This window comes from Eptatretus burgeri, chromosome 18, assembly GCF_056783735.1.
Source record: "Eptatretus burgeri isolate ZD-2024b chromosome 18, Ebu_testis_v1, whole genome shotgun sequence".
Classification (NCBI taxonomy): domain Eukaryota; kingdom Metazoa; phylum Chordata; class Myxini; order Myxiniformes; family Myxinidae; genus Eptatretus; species Eptatretus burgeri.
Window position 1 is genome coordinate 3,179,411 of NC_140978.1, and position 27,954 is coordinate 3,207,364.

The following is a 27,954-nucleotide window of genomic DNA, read 5'->3' on the forward strand; positions in this document are numbered from 1 at the left end:
AGGACAAACTGATTCGATTTTGGTGAAGATCCAGATCCGGATCCGACTATGATAATTTTAAAGTGATTGTTCACCATTGAGAGATGGGGGCAAAAACGATATATAGCATGATATCTCAAAAGTTTGGACGGATTCGGACAAAATTTGGTGGAGAGCTTGGGTGTGTGACAATGATTAATTGTTTCAATTTTGGTGAATATTCGATTCTGGATCCGCATACGAGAATTATTTAATTCAAAAGTGAATCTTCACCATTAAGGGATCGGGCCAAAAACAATATACGGTATTGTATGATATTTCAAAAATGTATTGGGCCCGATATATTCTCGTGGATGAGGCATTGCATGGTAGAGGTATGCGCTCTACCGAGTGCCTTTGTAGTTTCAGAATAAAATCAGCTGTTTCTGTTGGTTTTCTCTGCTGGGTAGTGCATTTCACAGCAAAGACTCAACCATGATCACCAATGAGCTTTCACTAGACCTCTGGGATAAAGTTGTGGAAAGGCACATATCAGGGGATGGGTATAACAATATTTCAAAGGCCTTGAATATCCCTTGGAGTGCAATCAAGACAATCATTAAGAAGTGAAAGATGTATGGTACCACCAAGACCCTGCCTAGATCAGATTGTCCCTCCAAAGTGGATGACGATGCATGAAGGAGACTGATCAGAGAAACCACCAAGAGGCCAAAGGCAACTTTGAAAGAGCTATATGCCTTTATGGCAAAGAACGGTCACTGTGTGCATGTGACAACAAATACCCAAAGCACTCCACAAGTCTGGCCTGTACGGTAGGGTGATAAGACAGAGGCTATTACTCAAAAAAGCTCACCTTGTCACATTTGTGATCTGCCAAAAAACATTCCAGAGAATCAGAAACTATGTTTTGTGGTCTGAGGAAATCAAGATGGAACTTTTTGGCCTAAATGCAAAATGTTACATTTGGAACAAACCCAGCACAGCACATCACCCAAACAATATCATCCCAACTGTGAAGCATGGTGGTGGCAAAATCATATTATGGGGATTTTCTCATCAGCAGGGACTGGGCAATTGTCAAGATAGAAGAGAAAATGGATGGTGCAAAATACAGAAAAATCCTGAAGGAAACCTGATGCTCTCTGCAAGAAAGCTGAAATTGGGACAGTTCACCTTTCAGCATGACAATGACCCAAAGTCCACAGCCAAAGCTACAATGGAGTGGCTAAGGAACAAAAAGATAAATGTCCTTGAGTGGCCCAGTCAGATCCCTGACCTATACCCTATCGAAAATCTGTGGCATTACTTGAAGATTGCTGTACGTCAATGCTTCCCACACAACTTCACTAAGCTTGAAATGTTGTGTACCGAAGAATGGGCAAATATTGTTCAGTCAAGGTGTGCAAAGTTGGTAGAGACCCAACTGACTCACAGCTGTAATTGCTGTTAAAAGGTGCTTCCATCAAGTATTAACTCAGAGAGGTGGGAACTTATCCAACCAAGATATTCTAGTTTTGTATTTTTAATTAATTTTCTGAAATTTCTAGAATTTGTTTTTAACTTGGAAGTTGTGGGTTACGAGGTGTAAATAAAGGTGGAAAAAGTCTGATTTAATGCAATCTAATTCCAGGCTGTAAGGCAACAAATGGTGAAACTTTTAAAAGGGGGTGTAGAGTTTCTATAGGCACTGGACATTATATATATATATATATATATATATATATATATATATATATATATATATATATATATATATATATATATATATATATATATATATATATATATATATACGAGGTCCATCTAAAAAGCATCGGACTGACTTCACAGAAATTTTATTCCAAAATATATATTGAAAACACAGCTTCTCCCATTCCAAATAGTTTCTCTCCCGTCTCACACACTTGTCCATCCTCTTATTCCACGCTTCAATGCACCCCTGGAAGGCTTCTTCTGGAATCCTCTGGAGCTCCGTCATCACGGCCCTGTTGATGGCCTCCACATCAGGAAATCGGGTCCCGTTGATCACCCCCTTGAGCTTGGGGAATAGGAAAAAAATCACCAGGTAGTGTATGTCATTGTGTAATTTGGTCAACTTTTCATATAGAATCTGGAAACTTGTAATTTTGCACTTCCTATGTTTACAGTGAACACAAAAACAGCTGTTTCCAATTTTTTTATTCATAAGCAGTCACCAAAACCCAAAATTTGAGAAATCGCCATATTTTACCCATTATAGCACATTCAGAGATGATAAAAAATATCTGTTCAGCTAAATTTAACCCAGTTAGGCATTATTTACGAACCCCCCAAAAGATGACAGCCAAATATGCACAAAAAGGACGTTCTGTAGTACTAAGAACATACAATTTGAATGGATGTGCAAATACAAAACACAAAGATGCTTAGGCATATATAATTATTTAGTCATCCAAGTCCTCATTTTTCTCATCAATTGCGACATTGTTGCATGTGTCCTCAGCTCCTTCACACTTCTAGAGCTCTGTGTAAACACTTACTTTTATGTAAAAAACACTTACTTCACACTTGCAGAGCTCTATGTGCTTGCAGTATTTGCTGAGAGATGACCGTTGCTGACTGATTCAAATCATGTGTTCGGGCTTCAGTTTTTACTGTGTACATGCCCTTCAAGATCCATAGAATCATGCTATGTAGTTCATGTGGAACTACATCTTCTGCTGAGTTTTCCAGCGTTCCATTGAAAACCCATGGGTCCTTTTTGACCTGCTCAATCGATTTACATAGCACCATGGAAGTTTCGAAGATCTTCTTCATGTTATCATGTGGGTCAGGTCTGTGTACTGCTTCTCCGACTGCTGCGTTTTGTTTGGCCTTGGAATGTATCAGCGTAGGCTTATTTGGCAATAGTGTGAACTGAACGAGTTTGACATTCTTCTCGATTTTCTCTCGCAACCATCTCCGTGCTGTTTGGGCATTTGAAAATCTTGACCAATATTCAATATCGTGTTGTTTCATCTTCGATACATTGTCCGTTTCTGCTTCCTCGATGGGTATGATTTCACCTTGTTCGATACGCTCCTGTATTTCAGCAAAGAACTCGATTTCGGCTGCTATATAGTGAACAGTTGTTTCACTATCATCGGTATTGCCACCGGAAGGGGTATTTGAGGAGGGTAGACTGTCTCCAGCACACTGAAGCTCACGCTTCAGAAGTTGCCACTGTTCAGTTATGCACTGCTTGTGATACACAATGTCCTGTGACAGTGCGTCATTGTCAGATATGACATAAGCATAGTTCATTTTCCACTCTGGGTTGTTGGAGTGTTGCACTATAGCATGTATCAGAGTTCCAATATTTCTTAACCAGAATTCGTGCAAAACATCTTCAACTTTGTCATGGCAGAAAAAGCACTTACTTTTATTGTAGTTCATGGATTTTGAATGAGTGTGCCTTCCTGATACTGACAGTTCTTCAGGTTCTCCATGGTGCGATGAGGTTGCTGGTCTCCCTATGGTTCGTTGAAGAAGACTAACATCGGATGTTGCACAGGCTCGTTTATATCGCTTTTCATCACGTTTTATATGTTCTTTATTGGTGCTTGCCGCGTAGCATGTTCTGTGCCACATGACATGCTTGTCACTTAGATCACCTGCTGTCAAGTCCCCGATTTTTTTTTTCACTGAGTGCAATGAACTCACTGTTCCCAAAACTCGCTCTCAAACGAACCGCTGTCAAGAATTTGTCGTACGTTGAATGTTCTTCAGATTGTGGTGGTTCTTTCAATTGCTCTTGTTTGGAGCTCTGACACTTTATGCAGAGTTTATAGTTTATTTCTGTGCGCGCCCTTTTCTCCGGGGGTTCTTCGCTCTGTGCCATGACTTATCTGCAAATAGAGAAAAAACACATAATTGATCATTTTTATGTTAAAGACACGACACGTATATTGCCTAAATATGCAGGATCAAGGAAAAGATATCAGAGTGCTCATATTGATGAGTGTTAGGGATTATGATTATGCTGAGTGTTAGGGATTATGATCATGATATCTATTATAGATCTTCTACTGCATACACTGTGTCTGAAAATACGAAAGGAAATTTGTCATAAATTTTTTTTTTATCAATTTTCATCACTCACTTGCCGCCATCTTGGATTTTTGTCATTAGCAATGTTTGGAAAAATTGCAAACAGCTGATTTGTAGTCCTATGTGATCTTAGGAAGTGAAAAAACACAAGTTTCCAGATTCTATATGAAAAGTTGACCATTGTATGAATTGCTGCATAACAACATACACTAAGGGGCAAGACTGGCGAATACGGGGGTTGCTCCAGAGTTGGCATGTTCCTCTCCACCAGAAACTGTTGGATGCTCAGGGCACTGTGAGCAGGGGTGTTGTCATAGTGGAGCACCCAGGCATTGTTCTCCCACAGATCCCTCCTCTTGTCCCAGACTAATCTCATGAGGTGCTGGATGATCCCCTTGTACACGTATTGATTCACTGTTTGACCCTGTGGTAGAAACTCGAAGTGGATGATGCCCTTGATGTCAAAAAACGCGATGAGCATCACCTTGACCTTCGACTTCAAATTCCTTGCTTTCTTTAGTCTTGGTGACGCCGGACTTTTCCACTGACGACTCTGCCGTTTGGTCTCGGGATCGTACTCGAATATCTACGATTCATTGCCAGTATTGACCCTCCCGAGCAGGTCTGGATCGTCCTCGAGGCGCTCGATAATGTCTTGACAGACAGTGACTCTTTGCTGTTTCTGGTCCTCGGATAACAGCTTGGGGACCATCTTTGCACACACCTTGTGCATTTCGAAATTTTCAGTGATGATGCTCCAGACAGTGTCCTTGTTGATGGAAAGTTGCTCAGCAATCATCCTCACTGTGAGTCGACGATCTGTGCAGACCATCTGCTTCACACGCTCGATGTTGTCCACCGTTCTGCTCGTTGAAGATCTTCCAGACCTTGGATCGTCTTCAACCTCCTCCCGTCCCTCTTTGAACCTCTTGTGCCATTCAAATGCACGTGTACATGACATCGTTTCTTCCCCGTAGACTTGCTGCAGCATTGCATAAGATTCAGAAGGTGTTTTGCCAAGCTTGGCAAGAAACTTCAGATTGGCTCTCTGCTCACGTCTCATAGCACGACTTGTAAAAAAAAAATCACACAATGAGCGCACTCAACCATACCATCACAAATCATATATATTGCTGGAAATCATATGTTGCGAAAGACTGTGACGCAACCCGTTCATTCAAGTTGTGTAAGTGGAGCACACAGCAGACTCAGTCCCGTTACTTTTTAGACAGACCTCGTGTGTGTGTGTATATATATATATATATATATATATATATATATATATATATATATATATATATATATATATATATATATATATATATATATATATATATATATATATATATATATATATATATATATGCCTGGTGTTGGCGCAGTGGTTAGGGCAGCGGCTTGGGATCCAAAAGGTCCTGAGTTCAAGCCCCGTTGGGCCACTGAATTAATACACCAGGGGGTTGACTCAGCCTGTCATCCTTCCGAGGTCGGCGAAGCGAGTACCAGTGTACTGGGCCGGTGTATATATACCCCGGTTAAAATAGGTGTACCATATCCCTGTGTCGTAAGAGGCGACGAGGGTTGTGTCAGGAAGGGCATCCGGCGTAAAACATGTGCCAAATCACTATGCGGATCATACAGATGATCCACTGTGGCGACCCCTAACGGGAGCAGCCGAAAGAAGAAGAAGATATATATATATATATATATATATATATATATATATATATATATATATATATATATATATATATATATATATATATATACATACACACACACACACACACACACACACACACACACATATTTTGTGCGTGTACATTTGTTTCTAGGTATGGGATGTTAGTGCTATTATTGCTGTTCCTATTATTGTCTTGATAACTTGTGAAAGATGCATCACTCATTGTCAAAACAATTGCTATGTTATCATTACATAAAACTGCTCTGTGGTATTTACTGCCCCGAAATGATGGTGAAATAGAACTAGTTTCATCTTTATGAGCCTATTCAACTTGGCAGGAAAACATATAAGTTGCAAACTAACAATGGAACAGTCATTGTAGAAACATTGTAGAAAAATGTATGAAATGTGAAACAAGGGATCATATCTTTGTCAGTTAGTGCAACATTAAGACTGTTAAATATGAAATCAACCTCAAATAAAAGTGCATTTATTAAGGTTTATGAAATGACTCAAAAATATCAAAATTTAGACAAAATATTTTCTTGATGACCAAGTGAAATGAAAGATGCTAATTTGCTTTGGTTTCATCCCACATGTGCAGGGTGGGGGCAGAGAAACGAGAGATTTTAAAAACTGACCTCTGCTATGCTAACATGGTTGCAACTTTTTTGACTGATCAACTAGCTACGAGGTTTCCTCAAGTCAATGAGGCCAGTCGATTTCAACAAGATGGTGTGACGTCTCGTACTGCCAGAGTGTCAATGGCTGCCGTACGAATACTTTTTCATCATCACATCATCTGCAGGAATAGTGACATTACTTGGCCTCCAAGGTCCCCGTATCTGTAGCATGACTTGAAGAAAAGGAGTTTTAACCTCATTTAAAAAGTTGTTTTAAATCACCATATGGTAATATAAGGCATGTGCTTCAGGAAATGATTATGTGTACTGGACCATGACTATTTTGAAAGTCAGGTAATTTACAACTGACTGAGATTTGTTGTATTTTCTAATTAGCCATGTTATTTTGAGAAAATGAAAATCTGTGGTCAACCAAGAACAGATGTGAGTTTTAAGCCATCGAGTGAGAAGTGGAGCAAATTGCTCAAGGGTAGTTGAAAGTGTCTAAATTGAGACCAATTTTTTGTTTTGGATTATCAAGGTGTGTAAAATCAGGATTGAATCAAAATTTCATGCCTAAGTGTTGAATATGCTCATCTGTACTGCAGGGTGGGGGTAGAGAAACGAGAGATTTTAAAAACTGATCTCCGCTATGCCGGCATGATCACAACTTTTTTGACTGATCAACTAGCTACGAGGTTGCCTCAAGTTAATGAGGCCGGTTGGTTTCAACAAGATGGCGCAATGTCTCATAATGCCAGAGTGTCAATGGCTGCCGTTCGAATACTTTTTCATCAACATCGTCATCTGCAGTAATAGTGTCATTACTTGGCATCCGAGGTCCCCATATCTGTCAGCATTGACATTTTTATGGGGGCACTTAAAAAGCAAAGTGTGCACTCATCACCCACACAATATTGAAGAGCTGAAAGAAAGACTTTGTCAAAAAATTGCCGAAATTTCTTTGGAGATGTTATACCACGTCATGGGAAATGTGTGAAAATCTAGAGGAATGCCTGTGCAGAGATGGAGGTCACGTCGAAGATGTGATATTCAAGAAATAAATGGCATGCTATGTGCTTCATGATGGCATATTTGTAATTTGGCAAATACAAAATGTTTATTTAATGACTGGGTTTTTTTAATCTCCTGTTTCTCTGCCCCACATGGTATAAGGAAAACAAATTGTACTGAAAATAAGTCATGTTTCCAGTTTTTTTTTCCTGCAATCTCTAAGGCGTCTGCAAGAGCGTGTCCACATATATTGACTAGACGAAAAACAAGGATGTTGGGAAACAACAGACGATTCAACACAGTATGTGGAATTTTATGAGATTTCAACCTGGGGTTGCTACAACCTTTTGAGCTACATGTAAGTGCTCAGATGAGACACAAAACTAAACCTGATTTTTATTCAGAGACGGAGGTTCTATATTGAAGAAAATGTCTTTTTTGTTGTTGATGTGCATCATGATTGTATAGCTTGTTTCTGACAAAGTGCAGTACAAACAAGATGAAATCTTTCATTTACTCAAATGGTAATTTGCAACACATTGTATTACAAACCTTTAAAATCACATTGACATTTCTTAGTAATTTGTGAATCAACACGATAGACCTGCTGTAATCGTTGGTGTACTCCTTGGTTATTATCCCCCATTGAACTTAGTCCAAAACGGATTTGATCTCACCCGATGTTGAACACGTTCTCAACCATTTCTCTGACATGCATTTACCGATGTTCTTTCAGCTTGGCAAACAGATAATGAATAATGCCTTACATATGCACATCATTCTTTATCGAGATCATATCCAAGATGGCTAACTGGTGGCCATTTTAGTTGTAAAAAAAAAAAAAACACCCGGTGTCGAACACGTCCACAACCATTTCTTAGACATGCATTTACCGATGTTTAAACTTGGCAAACAGATATAATGAATGATGGCTTACATATGCATGTCATTTCTTCTTGAGATCAGATCCAAAATGGCCAACTGGTGGCCATTTTATTTGTAAAAAAAACCCGATGTTGAACACGTCCTCAACCATTTCTAGGACATGCATTTGCCGATGTTGTTATAACTTGGCACACATATAAAGAAGGATGGCTTACATATGCATGGCATTTTCTTTCGACATCAGATCCAAGATGGCCGACTGGCAACCATTTTATTGTAAAAAACACCTGGTGTCAAACACGTCCTCAACCATTTCTCGGACATACATCTTGCACATGGATAAAGAAGGATGGCATACATAAGTGCCATTTTGTTTTGAGATCAGATGCAAGATGGCCAAATGTTGGCTATTTTGTTACTTAAATGTGTCCCCAACCATTTCTCAGACATGCATGGTCCGATTTTGTTCAAACGTGGCACAAGCACAGTATATGATGGCATACATGTGCCCCTTACTTTATTTTGCAATCTGATTAAAGATGGCCGACTGGTAGACTGGTGGCCATTTTAGTTGTACATAAATGTGGGTTAGCCCTTTAACTCCATGCAGCAAAATTACTAAAACAATGAGAGATGTGACCTTTTATGTCTTTTTTTTTACTTCTTATTAAAAGGTTGGCATTTGATTGTACCCCAGAAAGCATTGTTTTGGAAGTTGGCAAAGTTAAAAATTTAGAAGGAATACTTTGACGGTCACAGATTAACAATTTCTCAGAATGATGTTGACAGTGTAGTTCAGTTCAGCATTTCAGCTTTAGCAGTGGAGCAATTGCTCAACCGAGTTTGATTTTCATTGAAGTTTCATCTCCATCAACCCCAAAATATAACTTCTGATCTGGTCCAGAGAGTACCATCAAGTGGGTGCATCATAAAGCACGTCTTTTTTATGAAAGATCTTATAAACTGACTGTCCTGTTTGCAATATTAGAAGATCCAAGAATGCCTTCCAAGCCTGTGGTGAAAAGCAATGTTAGTTAAGTGAAATGTGACTTCAGTGTACACAATTGCAACATTTGTAACCAAGATTTACCCAATCAACTGTGTTGAATAAATCAATAAGTTGGTAAACTCATTTTATTATTTTCTTTTCTTGAAGCATCAGGTGAATACATTTTCAACTTAGAACATTTCTTATATAACCTCCCATTTTTTGAGCTCATTCAACCAGCACAAGAATAAAAGGCTGTCTTTTTTTTTCTATCCTGGTTTTCTTTTTTTTAACCACAGGATGGGCTTCTTATAGTATTTACATATATAGCAGGCTAATGCTGGCTGTTTGCCTGTCTGTCCCACCCTGAAACACATAAACGCTCCTCGGAGAGAAAAAATAATTTAGTAAAAGTTGCTTCAAATTAATCCAAACCTCTGGGAAAATTGTAATTTTTTTTCAATCAGACAGAAATTGAACCTGGGATATGACTAAGCAACAGACTGCTGTCTCAAGCACTCCCAAAAACGAATTTTTTTCTTTGCTCTTCAGAAATACACATAACCTCCCATTTTTAAGTTTTTTTCAACCAGCACAAAAACTAAAAGGCTTCCTTTTTTACATCATGGTATATTTACTACAGTCTTCTGGGACCATTCTCCATGAAGAGCATTGGTGCTGCGGAGGCAGTCTCCTTGGCTGTTGGGCACAATCCTAGACGGGTCGCCACTCTAACACAGTATACCAGCATGCCGGCACTCATTTTGCTGACCTCAGAAGGATGACAGGCAGAGTCAACCCCACCTGGTATTACTTTAACACCCAAGCAGGATTTGAACTCAGGATCCAAGTATCCCAAGCCCAACACACTCACCATTAAGCCAACACCAGGCGTATTGCGTAATGTAATATGTATATATATATATATAATAATATGTAATAATATGTATATATATAATATGTGTATTATATCTAATAATAATATAATAATAATAATAATAATATAATATAATAATAATAATGTATATGTAATGTATGTAATGTATGTAATGTAATATATGTATATGTATGTATGTATATGTAATGTATGTATGTATATAATAATATGTAATGTATGTATGTGTATATATGTGTATGTATATATGTGTGTATATGTAATGTAATGTATAATGTATAATAATATACGTTAATGTATGTGTATATATGTAATATGTGTGTATGTAATAATAATATGTGTATGTATGTAATATGTGTGTGTGTGTATGTGTGTGTGTGTGTGTGTATGTGTGTGTGTGTGTGTGTGTGTGTGTTGTGTGTGTGTTGTGTGTGATGATGTGTGTGTGTGTGTGTGTGTGTGTGTGTGTGTGTGTGTAATGTGTGTGTGTGTGTGTGTGTGTGTATGTGTGATGACGTGTGTCAATGTGCTGTATGTGTGTGTAATCAATGATATTAATATGTGTAATGTGTGTGTGTGTGTGTGTGTGTATGTGTGTGTGTAATGTGTGTGTGTGTGTGTAATGTGTGTATGTGTGTGTGTGTGTTGATATTAATGTGTGCGTAATGTGTGTCTTGATGTATGTAATGTGTAATGTGTGTGTGTGTGTGTGTGTGTAATGTGTGTGTGGCGTATGTGTGTGTGTGTGTGTGTGTGTGTGTGTGTGTGTGTGTGTGTGTGTGTGTGTCTTGATGTGTGATGTGTGTGTGTGTTAATAATAATATATATATATATATATATATATATATATATATATATATATATGTATATGTAATGTATGTATATATGTATGTATATATATATATATATAATAATAATATATATGTAATATATATATATATATAATAATAATATATATGTAATATATATATATATGTATATGTAATGTATGTATATATATATATATATATATATATATATAATATATATATGTAATAGCAATAATAATATATACATATACATATATATAAAGTAACCTGGGCATGTGCATGTATGTATATATATATATATATATATGTAATGTATATAATATAATATATATATATATGAATATATATATATATGAATATGTATATGTATGTATGTATATGTAATGTATGTATGTATATGTAATATGTATGTAATAATATATATATGTATGTAATATATGTAATGTATATAATAATGTGTAATGTATATATGTGTATGAATAATATATGTGTATATGTATGTAATACGTGTGTATGTCTGTATATGTAATGTAATATGTAATGTATGTAATAATATGTAATGTAATATATGTATGTAATACAATAATATGAATAATATATATAATAATATGTAATGTATGTAATAATAATAATAATATAATAATAATAATATGTAATAATATGTAATGTATCAATATGTAATATATGTATATGTGTGTGTGTATGTAATGTGTATGTGTGTGTGTGTATGTATGTGTGTATGTATATGTGTGTAATGTGTGTGTCGTAATGTAATGTGTGTGTGTGTATGTGTGTGTGTGTGTGTGTGTGTGTGTGTGTGTGTGTGTGGTAATGTGTGTGTGTGTGTGTGTAATGTGTATTAATGTATAATAACAATAATATGTATAATAATATGTCTTCAACCAATAATGTGTAATGTAATATGTCTTCAATATATATGTGTAATAATGTAATATGTAATGTAATAATAATAATAATAATAATAATAATAATAATAATAATAATAATAATAATAATATAATAATAATAATGTAATAATGTAATGTAATGTAATATGTATCAATAATATGTAATGTAATAATGTAATAATGTATTAATATAATAATATGTATATATGTAATAATAATAATAATGTAATAATGTAATGTAATGTAATAATAATAATAATATTAATATAATAATAATAATAATAATAATAGCAATAATAATAATAATAATATGTCGTAATGTAATAATAATATGTAATAATATGTAATAATAATGTGTCAATGTAATAATATTAATAATATCGTTAAATAATAATGTAATGTATGAATGAATAATATTAATGTAATATGTAATATGAATAATAATAATATAATAATAATAATAATAATAATATGAAATAATAATAATGTAATCAATGAATAATAATAATAATAATAATAATAATGTATGTAATAATATGTATAATAATAATAATAATAATGTAATGTAAATAATAATGTAAATGTATGAATATGAATGTAATAATGTAATATATGTAATATGTAATAACAATAATAATATAATAATAATATGTAATAATGTAATAATATATGTGTGTAATAATGTAATATGTAATGTGTGTATATGTGTAATGTAATGTGTGTGTGTGTATGTGTGTGTGATGTGTCGTAATGTGTGTCATGTGTGTGTGTATTAATGTAATGTAATGTGTGTCTTGATAATGTAATGTGTGTGTATGTAATAATATGTAATGTGTCAATGTAATAATATATGTGTATGTATTAATAATAATAGCCAATAATGTAATGTTATAATAATATATGAATAATATGTAGTAATAATATAATATGTAGTAATATGTAATGTAATATGTATATATAATATGTATATGTATCAATAATATATATGTGTAATAATAATATGTAATAATAATGTATGTATAATAATAATATGAAATAGCGTAATGAATAATATAATATGTAATAATATATGTAATGTATGTAATAATAATAATAATAATAATATATATGTGTATTAATGTAATGTAATAATAATAATATGTGTAGTAATAATAATATATATAATATAATAATAATAATGTAAATGTAATGTAATATGAATAATATATGAATATATGTAATAATGTCGTAATATATATATGTAATATGAATAATATGTAATAAATAATAATAATAATAATGTAGTAATAATAATAATAATATAATAATATATATCAATGTAATATAATAATAATAATAATAATAATGTATATAATAATAATATAATATATAATATGTAACTCAATAATAATAATGTAATAATAATATGAATAATGTATTAATAATGTATGTAATGTATATGTAATAATATGAATATGAATAATAATATGAATGTAATGTATATGAATAATAATAATAATAATATGTAATAATGTAATGTAATGAATAATAATAATAATAATGAATATGTAATATGAATAATAATAATGTAATGTATGAATAATAATAATAATAATGTGAAATAATAATAATAATATGTCAATAATAATAATATGTAATATGTAATATGCTAATATGTATGTAATGTAATGGTAATGTAATGTATATGTAATGTAATGTGTGTGTGTGTATGTGTGTGTGTGTGCTGTGATGTGATGGTAATGTAATATGTGTAATGTATGTAATGTGTGTATGTAATGTATGTGAAATAATATGTAATAATAATGTGTGTAATAATAATATGTAATGTGTGTAATGTGTATGTAATATGTGTGTGTGTGTGTGTGTGTAACTGTGGTGTATATATATATGTATGTGTGTATTGTGTGTGTGTGTGTGTGTGTGTGTGTGTGTGTGTTGATGTGTGTGTGTGTGTGTGTGTGTGTGTGTGTGTGTGTGTATGTGTGTGTGTGTGTTGTGTGTGTGTGTGTGTGTGTGTGTGTGTGTGTGTGTGTTGTGTGTGTGTGTGTGTGTGTGTGTGTGTGTGTGTGTGTGTGTGTGTTGTGTGTGTGTGTGTGTGTGTGTGTTGTGTGTTGTGTGTGTGTGTGTGTTGTGTGTGTGTGTGTGTGTTGTGTGGTAATGATGATGTGCGATGTGTGTTGTGTGTGTGTGTGTGTGTGTGTGTTGTGTGTGTGTGTGTGTGTTGATGTGTGTGTGTGTGTGTGTGATGATGATGTTGTGTGTGTGTGTGTGTGTGTGTGTGTGTGTGTGTGTTGGGTGTTGTGTGTGTGTGTGTGTGTGTGTGTGTGTGTGTGTGTGTGTGTGTGTGTGTGTGTGTGTGTGTGTGATGTTGTGTGTGTGATGATGTGTGTGTGTGTGTGTGTGTGTGTGTGTGTGTGTGTGTGTGTGTGTGTGTGATGATGATCAGTGATGATGTGTGTGTGTGTGTGTGTGTGTGTGTGTGTGTGTGTGTGTGTGTGTGTAATATGTATGTGTAATAATAATAATATAATAATAATAATAATAATAATATGTCAATAATAATAATAATAATAATATGTATGTAATAATATAATATGTAATATGTAATGATAATAATAATAATATATATGTATGTAATGTCAATATATAATAATGTATGTAATATATATATATATATGTAATGTATAATAATATATGTATATGTCTTATATATAATGTAATATAATAAATTAATATAATAATAATATAATAATAATGTGTAATAATAATAATAATAATAATAATAATATAATAATATGTAATATTATAATAATAATATGTAATGTAGTAATGTGTATATGTGTACGTAATAATATGTAATGTAATGAAATAATGTGTGTGTGTGTGTAATGTGTATTTGTGTGTGTGTGTGTGTGTGTATGTGTGTGTATGTGTGTAATGTGTGTGTGTGTGTGTGTGTGTGTGTGTGTAATGTGTCATGTGTGTTGTGTTGTAATGTGTGTGTGTGTGTGTGTGTGTGTGTGTGTGTGTGTGTGTGTGTGTGTGTGTGTGTGTGTGTGTGTGTGTGTGTGTGTGTGTGTGTGTCGTGTGTGTGTGTGTAATGTGTGTGTGTGTGTGTTGTGTTGTGTAATGTGTAATGTATGTATATGTGTGTGTGTGGTAATGTGTGTGTGTGTGGTGATGTGTGTGTGTGTGTGTGTGTGTGTGGTACGTGTGTGTGTGTGTGTGTGTGTGTGTGTGATCTGTGTGTGTGCTCTGTGTGTGTGACCTGTGTGTGTGTGGTGATCTGTGTGTGTGTGTGGTGCGCTGTGTGTGTGTGTGTGTGTGTGTGTGTGATGTGTGTGTGATGTGTGTGTGTGTGTGTGTGTGTGTGTAATGTGTATATATATGTAATGTATATCTTAATATATATGTATATATGTATATATATATATATGCTATGTATGTAATAATATAATAGCAATATAATAATAATATATGTAAATGTATCAATGTAATATATATATATATATATATATATATATGTAATGTAATATATATATAATAATATATATATATATATATATGTATGTATAATAATATATATATGTATATATATATATAATATATATGTATATATGTAATGTAATATAATAATAATATATATATATATAATAATAATATATGTAATATGTAATGTAATATTTAATATAATAATAATAATAATATGAATATATATATGAATAATATATATGAAATATATGTAATGTAATAATGTAATATAATAATATGTAATGTAATGTGTAATGTAATATGTAATGTAATGTATGTAATGTAATGTAATATGTAATATAATGTAATGTAATATAATGTAATGTATGTATATATGTAATGTATGTAATAATAATATATGTAATGAATAATAATGTAATGTAATGTCTCAATATATAATAATGTAATGTATGTAAATGTATATATATGTAATAATATATATATGTAATATGTATAATAATAATAATATAATATGTAATAATATGTAATGAATAATATAATATGTAATGTAATGCTCAATAATATAATAATGTATGAATAATAATATGTATCACCAATAATAATAATAATATATATAATAATATTAATAATAATAATAATAATATGTAATGTGTAATAATAATAATAATGTAATGTCTTCAATAATGTATGTAATATGTAATAATATAATAATAATAATGTATGTATGTAATGTAAATGTAATGTAATGTATTAATGTAATGTATATATGTGTGTGTGTGTGTATGTAATGTGTCAATAATGTGTGTGTAATGTATGTAATATGTAATGTATTATGTTATTGTATGCATCACGTGCACGGGGCATTATATTCTGATCTGTCCCACCCTGAAACATGGCAAGGTTCCTTGAAGAGAAAAAAAAATTAACTAAAAGTTGCTTCAAATTCATCCAAACGTTTGGGGAAATGATCATTTTTTTTTAATCGGACAAAAAAAAATTGAACTCATGCAATGTACAGGCAAAAGACTGCTGCTTCGATTGCTCCCAAAATAATTATTTGCTGTTAAGAAATATATAACCTCACATTTTTGAGCTGTTTCAACCAATGGAAGAATAAAAGGCTTCCTTTTTTTCATTTTTATATTGTGGTGCGGTATTCTTTTCCCCCATTGGCTTCTGTGAGTGTCCTTTTATAAAACGAGAAAATATTACTTTAATTTTTGGGAAAACAAAGCAAAGTGCAAGAAAATTTATATTTACCAGACTTGTTAGTAAATAATGTGATGGTTTTGTAATCACCAATATATTTTTATGATAGTTACAAACAATGTGACAGAACTTTTGCGAGGGTTCTCGTCATCAAAGATTTTCCAATTCCACTTGACTAGGTGATTCCACAAACCTGTTTTGTCGGCCTCAATTTTTTTTTATGATGACATTGTGAAAATTTCTGCATGCATGTGCAATGCTGTTACGCTTTCTTTGAAGCCTCAAGGGCTCCGGACTGATGAAAGTGACATCATGTGCTTGCACAGGATACACAAGAGGTTGGCAGCTCACACAACCGGAGAGGCCAGCCATTTGTGGCAGCCACCGACCAGGATGCAGCCCAACAGATCATCCATGCACAATACAACACTCCAATCAGCCTGTACTCGAGTCGTAATATTGATGACGTGATACAGGGGCAACATGGAAGTCCGAGCTCAGAAAATTATGTTCATGTCAGCCCCAGCGTGAGTCCAAGCCTGCTCAAGTGAGTCTTGAAATTCTCTTTTATTCGTTAAGTTCTATGAAAAGTTCAATTCTGCTTCTTTTTTTTTTCTTCCTATAGTAGTCATTTGTATTTAATTTAAACCTTCTCCACTTTTTTTATTTATCAAAAATTTGAGCAACACAGTCAATTCACATTCAATTCACATTCAATAAACCTCCCCCGAGTCTGACGTTGATTATGACTCATAATTGCATGTGCAAACTCGAGATTTCAAAATCTTTAAAATGTATAACAAATATAAATATTTTGTTGCTACTTAGGAAGATATGAGCTTGTTATTTTTGTTTTATTTTTTGTATACACACACAGTCAGGGTACTTTATTAGAACGAGTTTACCCTTTTCGTTTTTACATTTACTTGAAAATATTTCTTTGCAAAGGAAAATTAAAATATTTATGTGATGTGACATATGATCAAGGAGCATAATGAAGCAGTATAAAGAGGAAAATTTCAAACAGAATGGCAGGAGGGATAAGCTGGTTGCAAGCATGGCTCTTTTTATATGAGAGGACAAAGCTCTCGGTCTAAATGGAATAAAAGTTGGAAGGCTCCTTCCTGGACTAATTTTGATCCCAAAGCAAAGCACATTTAACCATAAATTGTCTTTCATTGTGTTCTTTCAGAGGGGATTTTCAGAATGCTGTCCATCAGTCGTCATGTGGATATGAGAGATCTTAAAGTAAGGGTTTTCGCAAGTCTGTGGTCTCATTGTAGATGAGCACACATAAAAGATCCTCAAATTTACGGGAAGCTTCATGTTATCTGAATTTGGACAAGGACATAAACTCCTTTCCTTGAAAATGTATGCAAAACTGAAAGGAATAACAACAAAATAATGTGGAGTGTTGAATTGGTTGCCCATCGTTGTCAAGGATGGCTGTTCACATGAGCAATGTGAACTACCTGGTGAGATTGTACAGTGGAGACACTGCTGCCCAAACAGCAACCACACTCTCAGGTAGCAATCGATGTAATATGGTGTCAAGGAGCCTTACCACCAGCAGTCGAGGCAGGAATTTGGAACTTAGCTAGGGTGCCAGCAATAACTCACCAACTCTTTACGAAGGAGACTGTGGGATCTTTAACAGCCACTACCAATTGCTTACAGATGTGACAGCCAGATTAACATAATCTCCAAAGGACAACACACTTTGAGATCTTGCTTGCAAAGCAACCGGCAGATAATTTATTGTTGGGCTTTGAATCCAAACCCAACGAGACCATTCAAGGAGTAGTCCAATACCTATGAGCTCTCCTGTGACTCAAGGATTTAGTTCAATTTTCCATCGTAAGTCTCTTTGAGGGGAAAACACTGATGCCCACCACTTTTCCTTTGAAGCAATTTTGAGGGTCACCTCATTTGTGGTCATTTTTGCTGAGGACCATGATGTATCTCCTCCTGGATTTGATGACAAAGGACAGAATTACCTTTAAATACCTGCAACAATGAACCTGGTATCTCCAAAGCCAACATGTCCGAACATTTCTGATGCTGATATTCTGAATGATGTTGATGAAGACACTGAGGAGAAAGCACCAATGCCACCTGAGACTTTTATTGCCAAACAGTGTGATTGTGGTTGTTGGGCTACACTCATTTGAAGGCATTTTCGAGGCCAAATGGTATCTTTAAAAAGTTTCCCAGTATTTAATCATATTTTGTCTACTCTGTATTACTGCATTATCAAGTCTTATCAGAAGCAATGCTGGGACTGAACTCAACTACTTTTATTGGAAATGCCTTTGATTAATCATCCACTATCAGAAACAATGCTCCAAAAGCATTTCACACAATCTAGTACCTGGCTTTGTTTGCCAAACTTTCTGCCTTTGGAATACAAGACCACCTTCTTCCTTGGCTTGCTTACTTCCTCAACTCACACCGTCAGTGGTAGCTCTCAATGGAATCCTCTAACTTCCTCTCTCAGTAGGTAAAGGCAGACTCTTGAGTCCAATAACTGTTTCTCATATCCACTAATGACCTCTCTGATGCTCTGGAAACTCTCTTTTCCTCTTGGGAGATGACTCCACAATATGCCATACAATACTGAATCCCACCTAATGCAGGAAATAGTTGCTTCCTCTCTAATGTCCTGGAAAGATCAGATACTGGTGAAACATTTAGAACATGTTATTCAATCCAAGCAAATGATAGATTCTCATCCTGTATCTCCAAAAAAGATCGTCAATTGAACCTACCTAACTATTTTCACAATCAACCACTGGAAGAGTGTCCTTCCCTCAAGCTTGTTCGATCTCTCCTGCACAGACTGTATATCCAAAGGTGCTTCCAATTCCAACCACACAATGGGAATCTGTTATAGTTAATCACTCGTAATATATTCTACCTTCTATCCTGACTCGTCATATTTTCTACCTTCATTAAACCTCCGCTAACCCATCCAGAAGGACAGTTGTTATGTTTCTTTCCCTCTTAGTTTGTCTCCTTCTCTCCTTTCTTATCCTGTTCATTCACTCCCCTTGTTTTGACCACATGTTGTGCCACGACACCACTATTTGTGCATTGCATTTGGCTCTCTATCACTTTGTTCTTCCATGAGTCTTGAATTTTTTTTAATGTAAAATAAGACTAAAATCCTGGTAACTAAGGAAACTATTATAATCTATACTCACAATTATCTCGACACTAATTTAGCCATTTCAGATGACATAAGTTCAACATATCTTCACCAAATATCATGGTTATACAAAAATGTAAAATTGTTGAAAAGCTTATGACTCTTTATCACCTGGTAATAATAACTAACTTTGATAATTGGGGCAATGTCACGAAATTTGATGTCACAAGTCACGTGTATCTAACGATGGATTGCTTAAGTTGAATTTATTTTGCTTTGATTTCACGTAATTTATTTACTTTTATTCCATTAATAAGTAATGAACATCCCTTTTGTTTTTAACTTTTTCAATGAACAATTTTTAGCTGCACTACACAACACGTATTCTTGCCGAATCTGCCAGATGGGCCTTTTTATTTTTCTTCTTTTTAATGTTGAAGGCTTCAGTCACGGACTAAATTGTCCTCATCGAGGCCAAGCCTTGAATAAAAGAACTGCGTTGATAGAAAAGTAAGGAAAGAGAGAATAGTCTAAGAGTTTTGGAGGAAGTAAAAAAAAACCTGCTTTTTGAAAAGGGAAAAGTCGTAAGTGTTTGGGAAAACTTGAGAAGGTAAAGAATTCTAGAGTTTGGCAGTGGAGGTGAATAAACAAACATCGTAACGACCCACCCTTCAGTTGCCAATGGCGACACAATAATAATGTGATGTAGTGGCTTGTCGAGTGTTCCTTGGTCTCGCTCATGTTGGAGGTACACAAGCAGAAAGTTCTTGTGAATATAAACCGAAGTAATATCTGTAGAAAAGAGAAAGAGAGCCAACTCTACGGCGAAATTTGAGCGGGTCGAGTTTTGAGGTCACATTGGTAGAGTTGACAAGTCGAATAACTTTGGATTAAATTCTGTCCAGTAAGTATGTGGAGCTGGAACCTCCCCAGATGTGAGAGCAGTACTCTATACAAGGACGAATCCATCCTTTATACAGTTGGAGCAACTGTTCAGAGGAAAAGAATCTTCGACATCTGAACAGGACTCTTAATTTCTTCGAGGCAGACTTAGCTATTTCTGTAATGTGTGGATTCCAGGATAAATTTGATGTCAGAGTAATACCTAGTAGGTTCATTGTTTCACATGGTGTAATTGTAGAGCTTTCAAAGGAGATTGGAGAGTTGAGAGGAGTTTTAGAGAGAGAGATGAGAAGATATTGAGTTTTTGATGCATTAAACTTAACTTGATTACATTTGCCCCACTGGGAGGTCTTGTCCAAATCCGAATTTAAGGAGGTGGCTGTGATGAAATGAGATGTAGATTGAGTGAGGGAAGATGGGGCAGATGGGAAAGACATGGAGGAATGTAATGTTGAGTCATCAGCGTACAAGTGCATTTGGTTATTTGTGGAAGAAAGAAGGTCATTGATAAAAAGAAGTCAGAGTGTTGGAGACAGAACGGAACCCTGAGGGACACCGCTGTTGATCAGGAATGGGGGAAATGTTGAACCATCAACAATTACGGAGATAGAGCAGTCTGAGAGAAAGCTCGACATGAGAGAGCAGAGTGAAGGAGGAAAGCCAAAAGAGGGAAGCTTGGATATCAAACCCTGATGCCAAACTCTGTCAAAGGCTTTTGAGATATCAAGGCCAATAACAAAAGATTCCCCAAAGTCTCTCAAAGAAGAGGCCCAGACATTCGTAATGTAGGAAAGGATACCACCTGTAGATATTGCTTTGTGAAACCATATTGATGGTCAGATAGAAGACTGTGAGATTCAAGATGCTTGAGAAAATGAGAATTGAGAAAACATTCAAAGACTTTGGAAACAATACAAGTCGGAGTAATAGGAAGGTAGTTAGAGGGGTTTGAACGATCACCCTTCTTTAAAATAGACTGTACTAAGGCATGTTTCCAGGTAAGAGGAAAAGTTTGGGTTTTCAAACAAAAAAAAACAAACGAGCAAGCACGGGTACAAGTTCTGAAGCACATTCCTTCAAGACACGGGGAGGAATACCATCTTGCCCGTCGGCCTTGTTTATGTCCAGAGAGAGGAGTATTTTTTTACTCCATGAAAAGAGATTATAGGGAGGGACATGGGATTGGTGAGGGGAGCATCAGAGGGAGATGGAATGTTAGAGTCATCCAGTGTGGAGTTAGAGGAGAAAAGAGAACCAAAAGGAGTTGCTTTATCGGTCGGAGAGACAGAGATAGTATCCTCGGAATGGAAAAGCGAAGGAAAGGTAGAGCGACAGAAGTTGTTGGTGATACTTTTAGCTAAGGACCAGAAAGATCTATTAGTGGAAGAAGATGACAGGTTGTCACATTTCTTTTGAATAAAGGAATGCTTCGCCTTACATATAACATGTTTACAATGATTTCTGGCAGATAGGAAAGCTGAATGTGGGTCGGAGGAAGAAGAGTTTTTCCATGTCCGATACGCGGCATCCCTTGCACGAATGGCCGCAGAGCAGGAATGATTGAACCAAGAATTGGTAGGAGAGATAGATTTGAAATAGAAGGGGATATAAACCTCCATTCCTGCTACAATAACCTCAGCTATACATTCAGCAGAGATAGAGGCATCACCCGAGGAGAGGCAGTAGTCTTTCCAGGGAAAATCAGAGAAGAAGTTTCATAAACCAGTCCAGTCAGTATTATTGAAATGCCAACACTGGCGTTTCGTTGGATCAGTCAGAGGAGAAGTAGTGGTAAGTGAAGTGATGTTCACAAGATTGTTGTCAGAAGAACCAATTGGAGGTGAAATTGTGTAGTTGTAATGCAACGAATTGGAGGTGAAAAGTAAATCCAAAGTATTGGTAGTGTGGTCATGACGATCTGGGATTAGGGTAGGGTGGGTGATAATTTTTTTCCAAATCATTAATAATGGAAAACGTAAGAGCTTCAACTCCCCCAACATCCGTGTGGGAAGATTTCAGCCACTCCCTGTGGTGCACATTGAAATCTCCGAGATAGAGAAATTCTGCTTGAGGATGTTCGGATGTCATGGCCTCATGGCAAGAGTTAAGATAGTTAAAGAAAGCGGTAAAGTTTGAAGAATTGGGAGAGAGTAAGTGAAACAGAGAAGGATAGCGATGGTCAGGAGACAAATCTTAAGCCAGATGACATCAAAGTTTGGAGATTCGAGCTCCACAAGGCGTACAGCATGCATGTTGATGCTGGAGTGGACGCAGACTCCTCCTTTGAAGTGGAATCGTGGGTGAAGGTTGTCGTTCGAAATGTTATAAGAATTAACAAGAACATCATGCGATAATTGGGTCTCTGATAGAAGCAAAATATTAAGAGAGGAGCTTGATAGATGATGTTCGGCATCGGAAAGATTCAAAAAAAGACCACGAATGTTGGTGAAATGAATTGAAAAAGATTCACGTTGGGTCAAAAGGCAAAGGTCTTGGGAAGGACCGATACTACTACTGCTTGAGCCCCCCCCCCCCCTCTCATTGGCAGCAGAGACAGGCAGGTCACCAGAGATTCGTCGCACCCCATAATGCCAGGAACTCGGGGCCATTAACTTTTCGGACTTTATCATATTTATATTTAATCGGAGGCTGTCTGAGGGAAATGACAGGAAAGAGAAATAAATGAGAGAGAATGTGGAGGAGTAAGAAAAGTGTTTGATGTTTGTTTGCAAGAAAGAGACATTAAAGCTAGCCAGGTAGCTATCGTTTGAGTGAGACAGAAAGTAAGACCAGCAATCCTGACACGGAGAGTGTAAGATGGTTCCCGGCAAAACTTTAACACTCCGAAGTCAGAACGGTAGTACTAACTTGAGCGGTTGCTGTCCACAACCTACTTCCTAAAAAAAAAGTCATAGCCTGAGAGTAAAGAAGAGGAGAGTTAAAACGGAAGCAAGGACTTTTACTCAGAGAGTAGTTTATGCATGGAATGGTCTCCTTGGCAAGGTAGTGGAAGCAGAAGCAGTAGATAAGTTTAAATTAGAATTAGATAGGTACCTGGAAGTTATGGAGATAGAGGGGTCTGGGGATGTTGGCAGGACTTTTAGGTAGTTTGAGCATTGATGGGTGATTGTGTGAATGTGTACGGAGTGCTGTTGGTGGCGGTCTCAAGGGGTGTTGTGTGGTTGATGTGTGTTTATTAACCAAGCCCACGCCCTCTCTCCTGAGAAGAAAAAGTTACAAAAACTTAAAATAAATACGTAAATATATAAACTCACAAAAACACTGTTAAAAAGGAAAAGAATAAATTTTTGCATTTTCTTCTTTGGATCTTGTTTTGATAAATTAGTGTGGTGTTCATGTTGCACAGGCATGATGGGCTGAATGGCCTCCGCCTCTGTCTGATTTCCTTGTATTTCCTTGTATCTTGATGGGGTCCTGTTTTGGGGGACATGATGTTTTACATTCTCCTTTGACTCTTCCTTTGAAGTGGAAGGAGTCCTGTTTGTCCTGTCAGCATTATTGCTTTTGTTTGTGGATTTGTCTGTGCTTTTGTAAGATGTAGCTACATCTTAAGTTCCTCCACTCCTACCTGGAATTCCTTTAAAATCCCTTCCTCATCTGCCACATAGATTCTTTCAGCTGTTGATAATTCCTCTGACTCTTCTTGTGTAAATGTTGAAGCAAAATAACGATTAAGTAAGCCTGCCATCTCACTTTCATCACTTAGGCCTAAGTCACATTTGCTCTACGGCGAGGATACGGTGGCCGTACCCCCCCCCCCTGAATTGACAGAAACGTGCGGCGGCTGCAGAGTTTCTGCGGTGGCCTCAGGGTGGCCCTACGCCGTTTGGCTATTTTTTACAGGCCGTAGGGGTCGCCGTGGAATTATAATGCGGAGTTATAACTTTTTTCATTTCTACGTTCGCCGTAGCAATTCAACAAGCTGAAACAAAAGAACTGGTGAAAAAAAAGAAAAAAAAAGAACCCATTCGTTACCGTCCGTCTGGCTGCACGTTCGCCTTAGGGCCCCCCTGCGGTCGTCTTGCGGGCACCTTGCGTCTGCTTTGAAAATTCTATGGCCGCCGCAGGAACACCCTAAGGTCACCATGCAACATCAAATTAAAGACCGTACGGCACCCCCACGTTTTCGGTCTCCACAATTTATAAATACGCCGTGCGGCTACCCGAAAAATAAAAACATATGTGACTGCTACATTGTGTGACCGTGGAAATACTGCGGCCGCCCTATAATTGCTAGTGGCCGTAGATTTTGTAGACCCCACGGCCGCCATGGCAAATGTGACTTGGGCCTAACCAATCTCCCTGCATGTGATATCCATCAATTGGCCCACACTTGTCTTAACCTGTGCTTTACCCCTTGAATACTTAAACGATACCTTGTGATTATTCCTGATATTCTTCATCACATCCTTCTCATACTCTCTTTTGGCTTGCCAAGTAAATTTTTTAACTAGTATAGCCTCTGTTTGCTCCTAAACTAATGAAAGTCTGACTACAGTCGTTACTACATTTTGTACTGAAAAATTGTGTTCTGCTTCTCCTTCATAGCACTCCTTGTCTCCCACATGCTAAACCACAATGCTCTATTTCTGCCTCTCATATTACACCTCACTAAAATATACTCACTCTGTACACTCCGCACTTTCTACTTGAAGGTTGCCCATTTCTCAAATACCGATTGCCCCCGTTAACTTGTCCCAATCTACGTCACCCAATTCTATCCTCATACCCTCAAAGTCAAGTGGTTATTGTGGTTTTCCCCGAGTCCCCTAGTCCTCCGGTCAGAAATGCTAATATACTAATCCCATCAGTCTCTTAAAGTTAACGTTACCAATTTCACCTCCCCCAGGGATTTATCAAAAGACAAAACAGTTTCACACTCACCATGCGACACAACATGTATTCTTACGGAATAACAGGATGATTTAAAGGGACCACAAGAACATGAAAATGGACAATCCGAAGACATTAGATCGACAGGCACGAATAAAGGCAGATAAATAAATAAATAAATAAATACACTTCACATCCGGTAAAATGAAAAACATTTCATACAAATAATATCAGAGAGTTCATAGAACATGGCAGGTATACGAGTACACAGGAGGGCCTTGCCGTCCGTGGGGGTTACATTCTTGAAAACCCCTGTGAACCACAAATCGTAAACTTAGGGGGTAATGGGGAAAATCGGGTTAATAGCTTCAACTTTAAAAATTTGTCCAAACTGTTCCCTTAATTAAGATGTTTGTGCATTTTTTTTGCGCTATTTGTTTTCATGAATAAATCTGTTATTAAGAACATAAAATAAAGTTTATTTTCTTGAATTATGAAGATCATGCAAACTTACCTTTAATAACAATAATTTTGATGATAAGCTTGATCCAACAATGTGATGGCGATGTTGTTGATGGCGATGATAAAGATGAGTTGAATTGAGAGAGATGATGGTGATGAAGAAGATAAATTAAACAAAATATTTAAGGATACAGGTACATATTTCAAGTTTTTGTGGAGAAAATTTTATTGAATTCAGAAGTGTACAGAATTGATGATGAATTTCGACATGATGTCTATCATTTCCAAGCAGTGTGTACATGCTTTCGCGATACTCCAAGACCATTTTCCGTCACAATCCGACCGTCATTTCTCCAAAAGCTGCTTGAATCCGCTCTTTCAGGTCTTGAATATTTGCTGGTTGAGTTGCGTAAACTGTGCCCTTAAGAAATCCCTAGAAGAAGAAATTGCATGTGCCCACTGGAGTCTCCAGGTCTGCAAATGGCTCAACGAGACTTTTCCTGACCTCTGGATGGGTCATGGTTCGCCAAATATGCTCTGACCCCTTCGTTTGCCAGACCTCACCCTGTGCAATTTCTTCTTGGAATTTGGCCATGGTGCCGGCGATAGCTCGCTTACTCTTCGTGAAGGACACCATGGGATCTTTAACCTCCAGAAAATAATGCTGGCAGATGGGATGCCCATTTTAACGTCCGTCTGTGGTTCGACACACACACTGATGAATCACCTTGCCTGTGAAACACTGGGATGATGGCATATAGCTGGATCGGAATTCAAACCCAGTCTAGACAGCTTGGAGGTGAGTGTGCATACCTTTCGGCCATCCTGTCAGCCCTTTCCACCAACTAATGCCAACAGACAGGGGGATGCTCAGTTTAACGTCCACCTGAGGGACGGCGCACATATTGATGAATCGCTCTGCAGTTTATGGCTGGGCCAAGTTAAAGTTGTACTTTAAAGCATTAGTTTGTGGACTCCCACATTTCAGTTGTAATTCCTTGATATACACTTTTGAGGAGCTTGGAAGTTTCTGTTGTGATCTGGGGAGCTTCTGTTCTGCAGGGAGCTTATGTTTTGTTCTCTTGACTGGTCACAATTCCAGATATCCCTGAGCCTTGTAATTGTGTTCCCATGCACAACTCCTTGACTGTCTGACAGCTGTGCTATTGCTGTATGGTTCTCACATGGGAGGGGTAATTGTGAATCATGGCTTCTGTCTGATAGCTTAAAGATAAGTCACCAAACATATTTGCAGGGCTCAGTTCTCTGCCAAACTTTGGGCTAAAATTCCATCCTTCGAGTTACTGCCATACTTTCTGCCAAGATGCATTCATTTAAACCACTTTGATGCACCATTTCATATTTCATATCAACAATAATCTGTATAAAAATATTTGCCACCAATCCCTATACTGTGTCCCAACAGGCCAGAAGTGTTGAAGCCTGGATCGAGGCGATCTGGTGAAGTCGACACGGGATCAGCTGTTTATAAGATGCTCCAGGAACCCCAGGAAGTGGAGTCACAGCCAAAACAGTCCTCGTCCTTTCGTTTTCTCCAGGATATGTTGGATGCCGAGTCCAATGGTGAGGGTTGGATTCTTTTACCCAAAATAAAAAAAATTTCAAATCACTTAGCAGCTTTGAAAAACGTTTTAATTATACTCGGTGGGAAATTTATCAAGTATTACAGGAGTTGGGAATAAACTTGTGGCAGGAGTCCATCCTCCAAAATACCCCAATAGTGCTAAAATAATGCAAGTGCAGGTATTACTTATTTTGTCATTGCTTGAAGTACATTAATAATGTGCCGACGTTGAACAGATTCCCTGATTTTTACAGGCTGCCTTTGATAAACCAATCACAATGCACCTTTATGATTTTGCAGGACCTTTGGTCACTGACCTCATGCAGATGTTGCACACTTTATCCTGTTGTACACTTCAGTTTATCCTCAGCTTTATTGAGCAACAGCTTTCATGACCTCAGAAAAAAGAGAGAGCGTAAAAATGAGGATACAAAAGGATGATTGGTTT

At 36.2% G+C, this 27,954-nt stretch overlaps 1 protein-coding gene and 1 pseudogene across 5 annotated transcripts in view; one reads left to right on the plus strand and one right to left on the minus strand.

Moving 5' to 3' along the window:
- The window catches only part of LOC147008480 (PDZ and LIM domain protein 3-like), a 148,470-nt gene that overhangs the window by 60,855 nt on the left and 59,661 nt on the right, over positions 1-27,954 (plus strand). For all 5 annotated transcript variants that reach the window (XM_085863899.1, XM_085863901.1, XM_085863902.1 and 2 more), the window contains exons 4-5: positions 16,881-17,101; positions 27,348-27,505. In XM_085863899.1, the coding sequence (XP_085720025.1) occupies positions 16,881-17,101; positions 27,348-27,505 (379 nt within the window). The remainder of the gene's footprint in view (positions 1-16,880; positions 17,102-27,347; positions 27,506-27,954) is intronic.
- Positions 2,521-4,115, minus strand: LOC147008481 (uncharacterized; annotated as a pseudogene).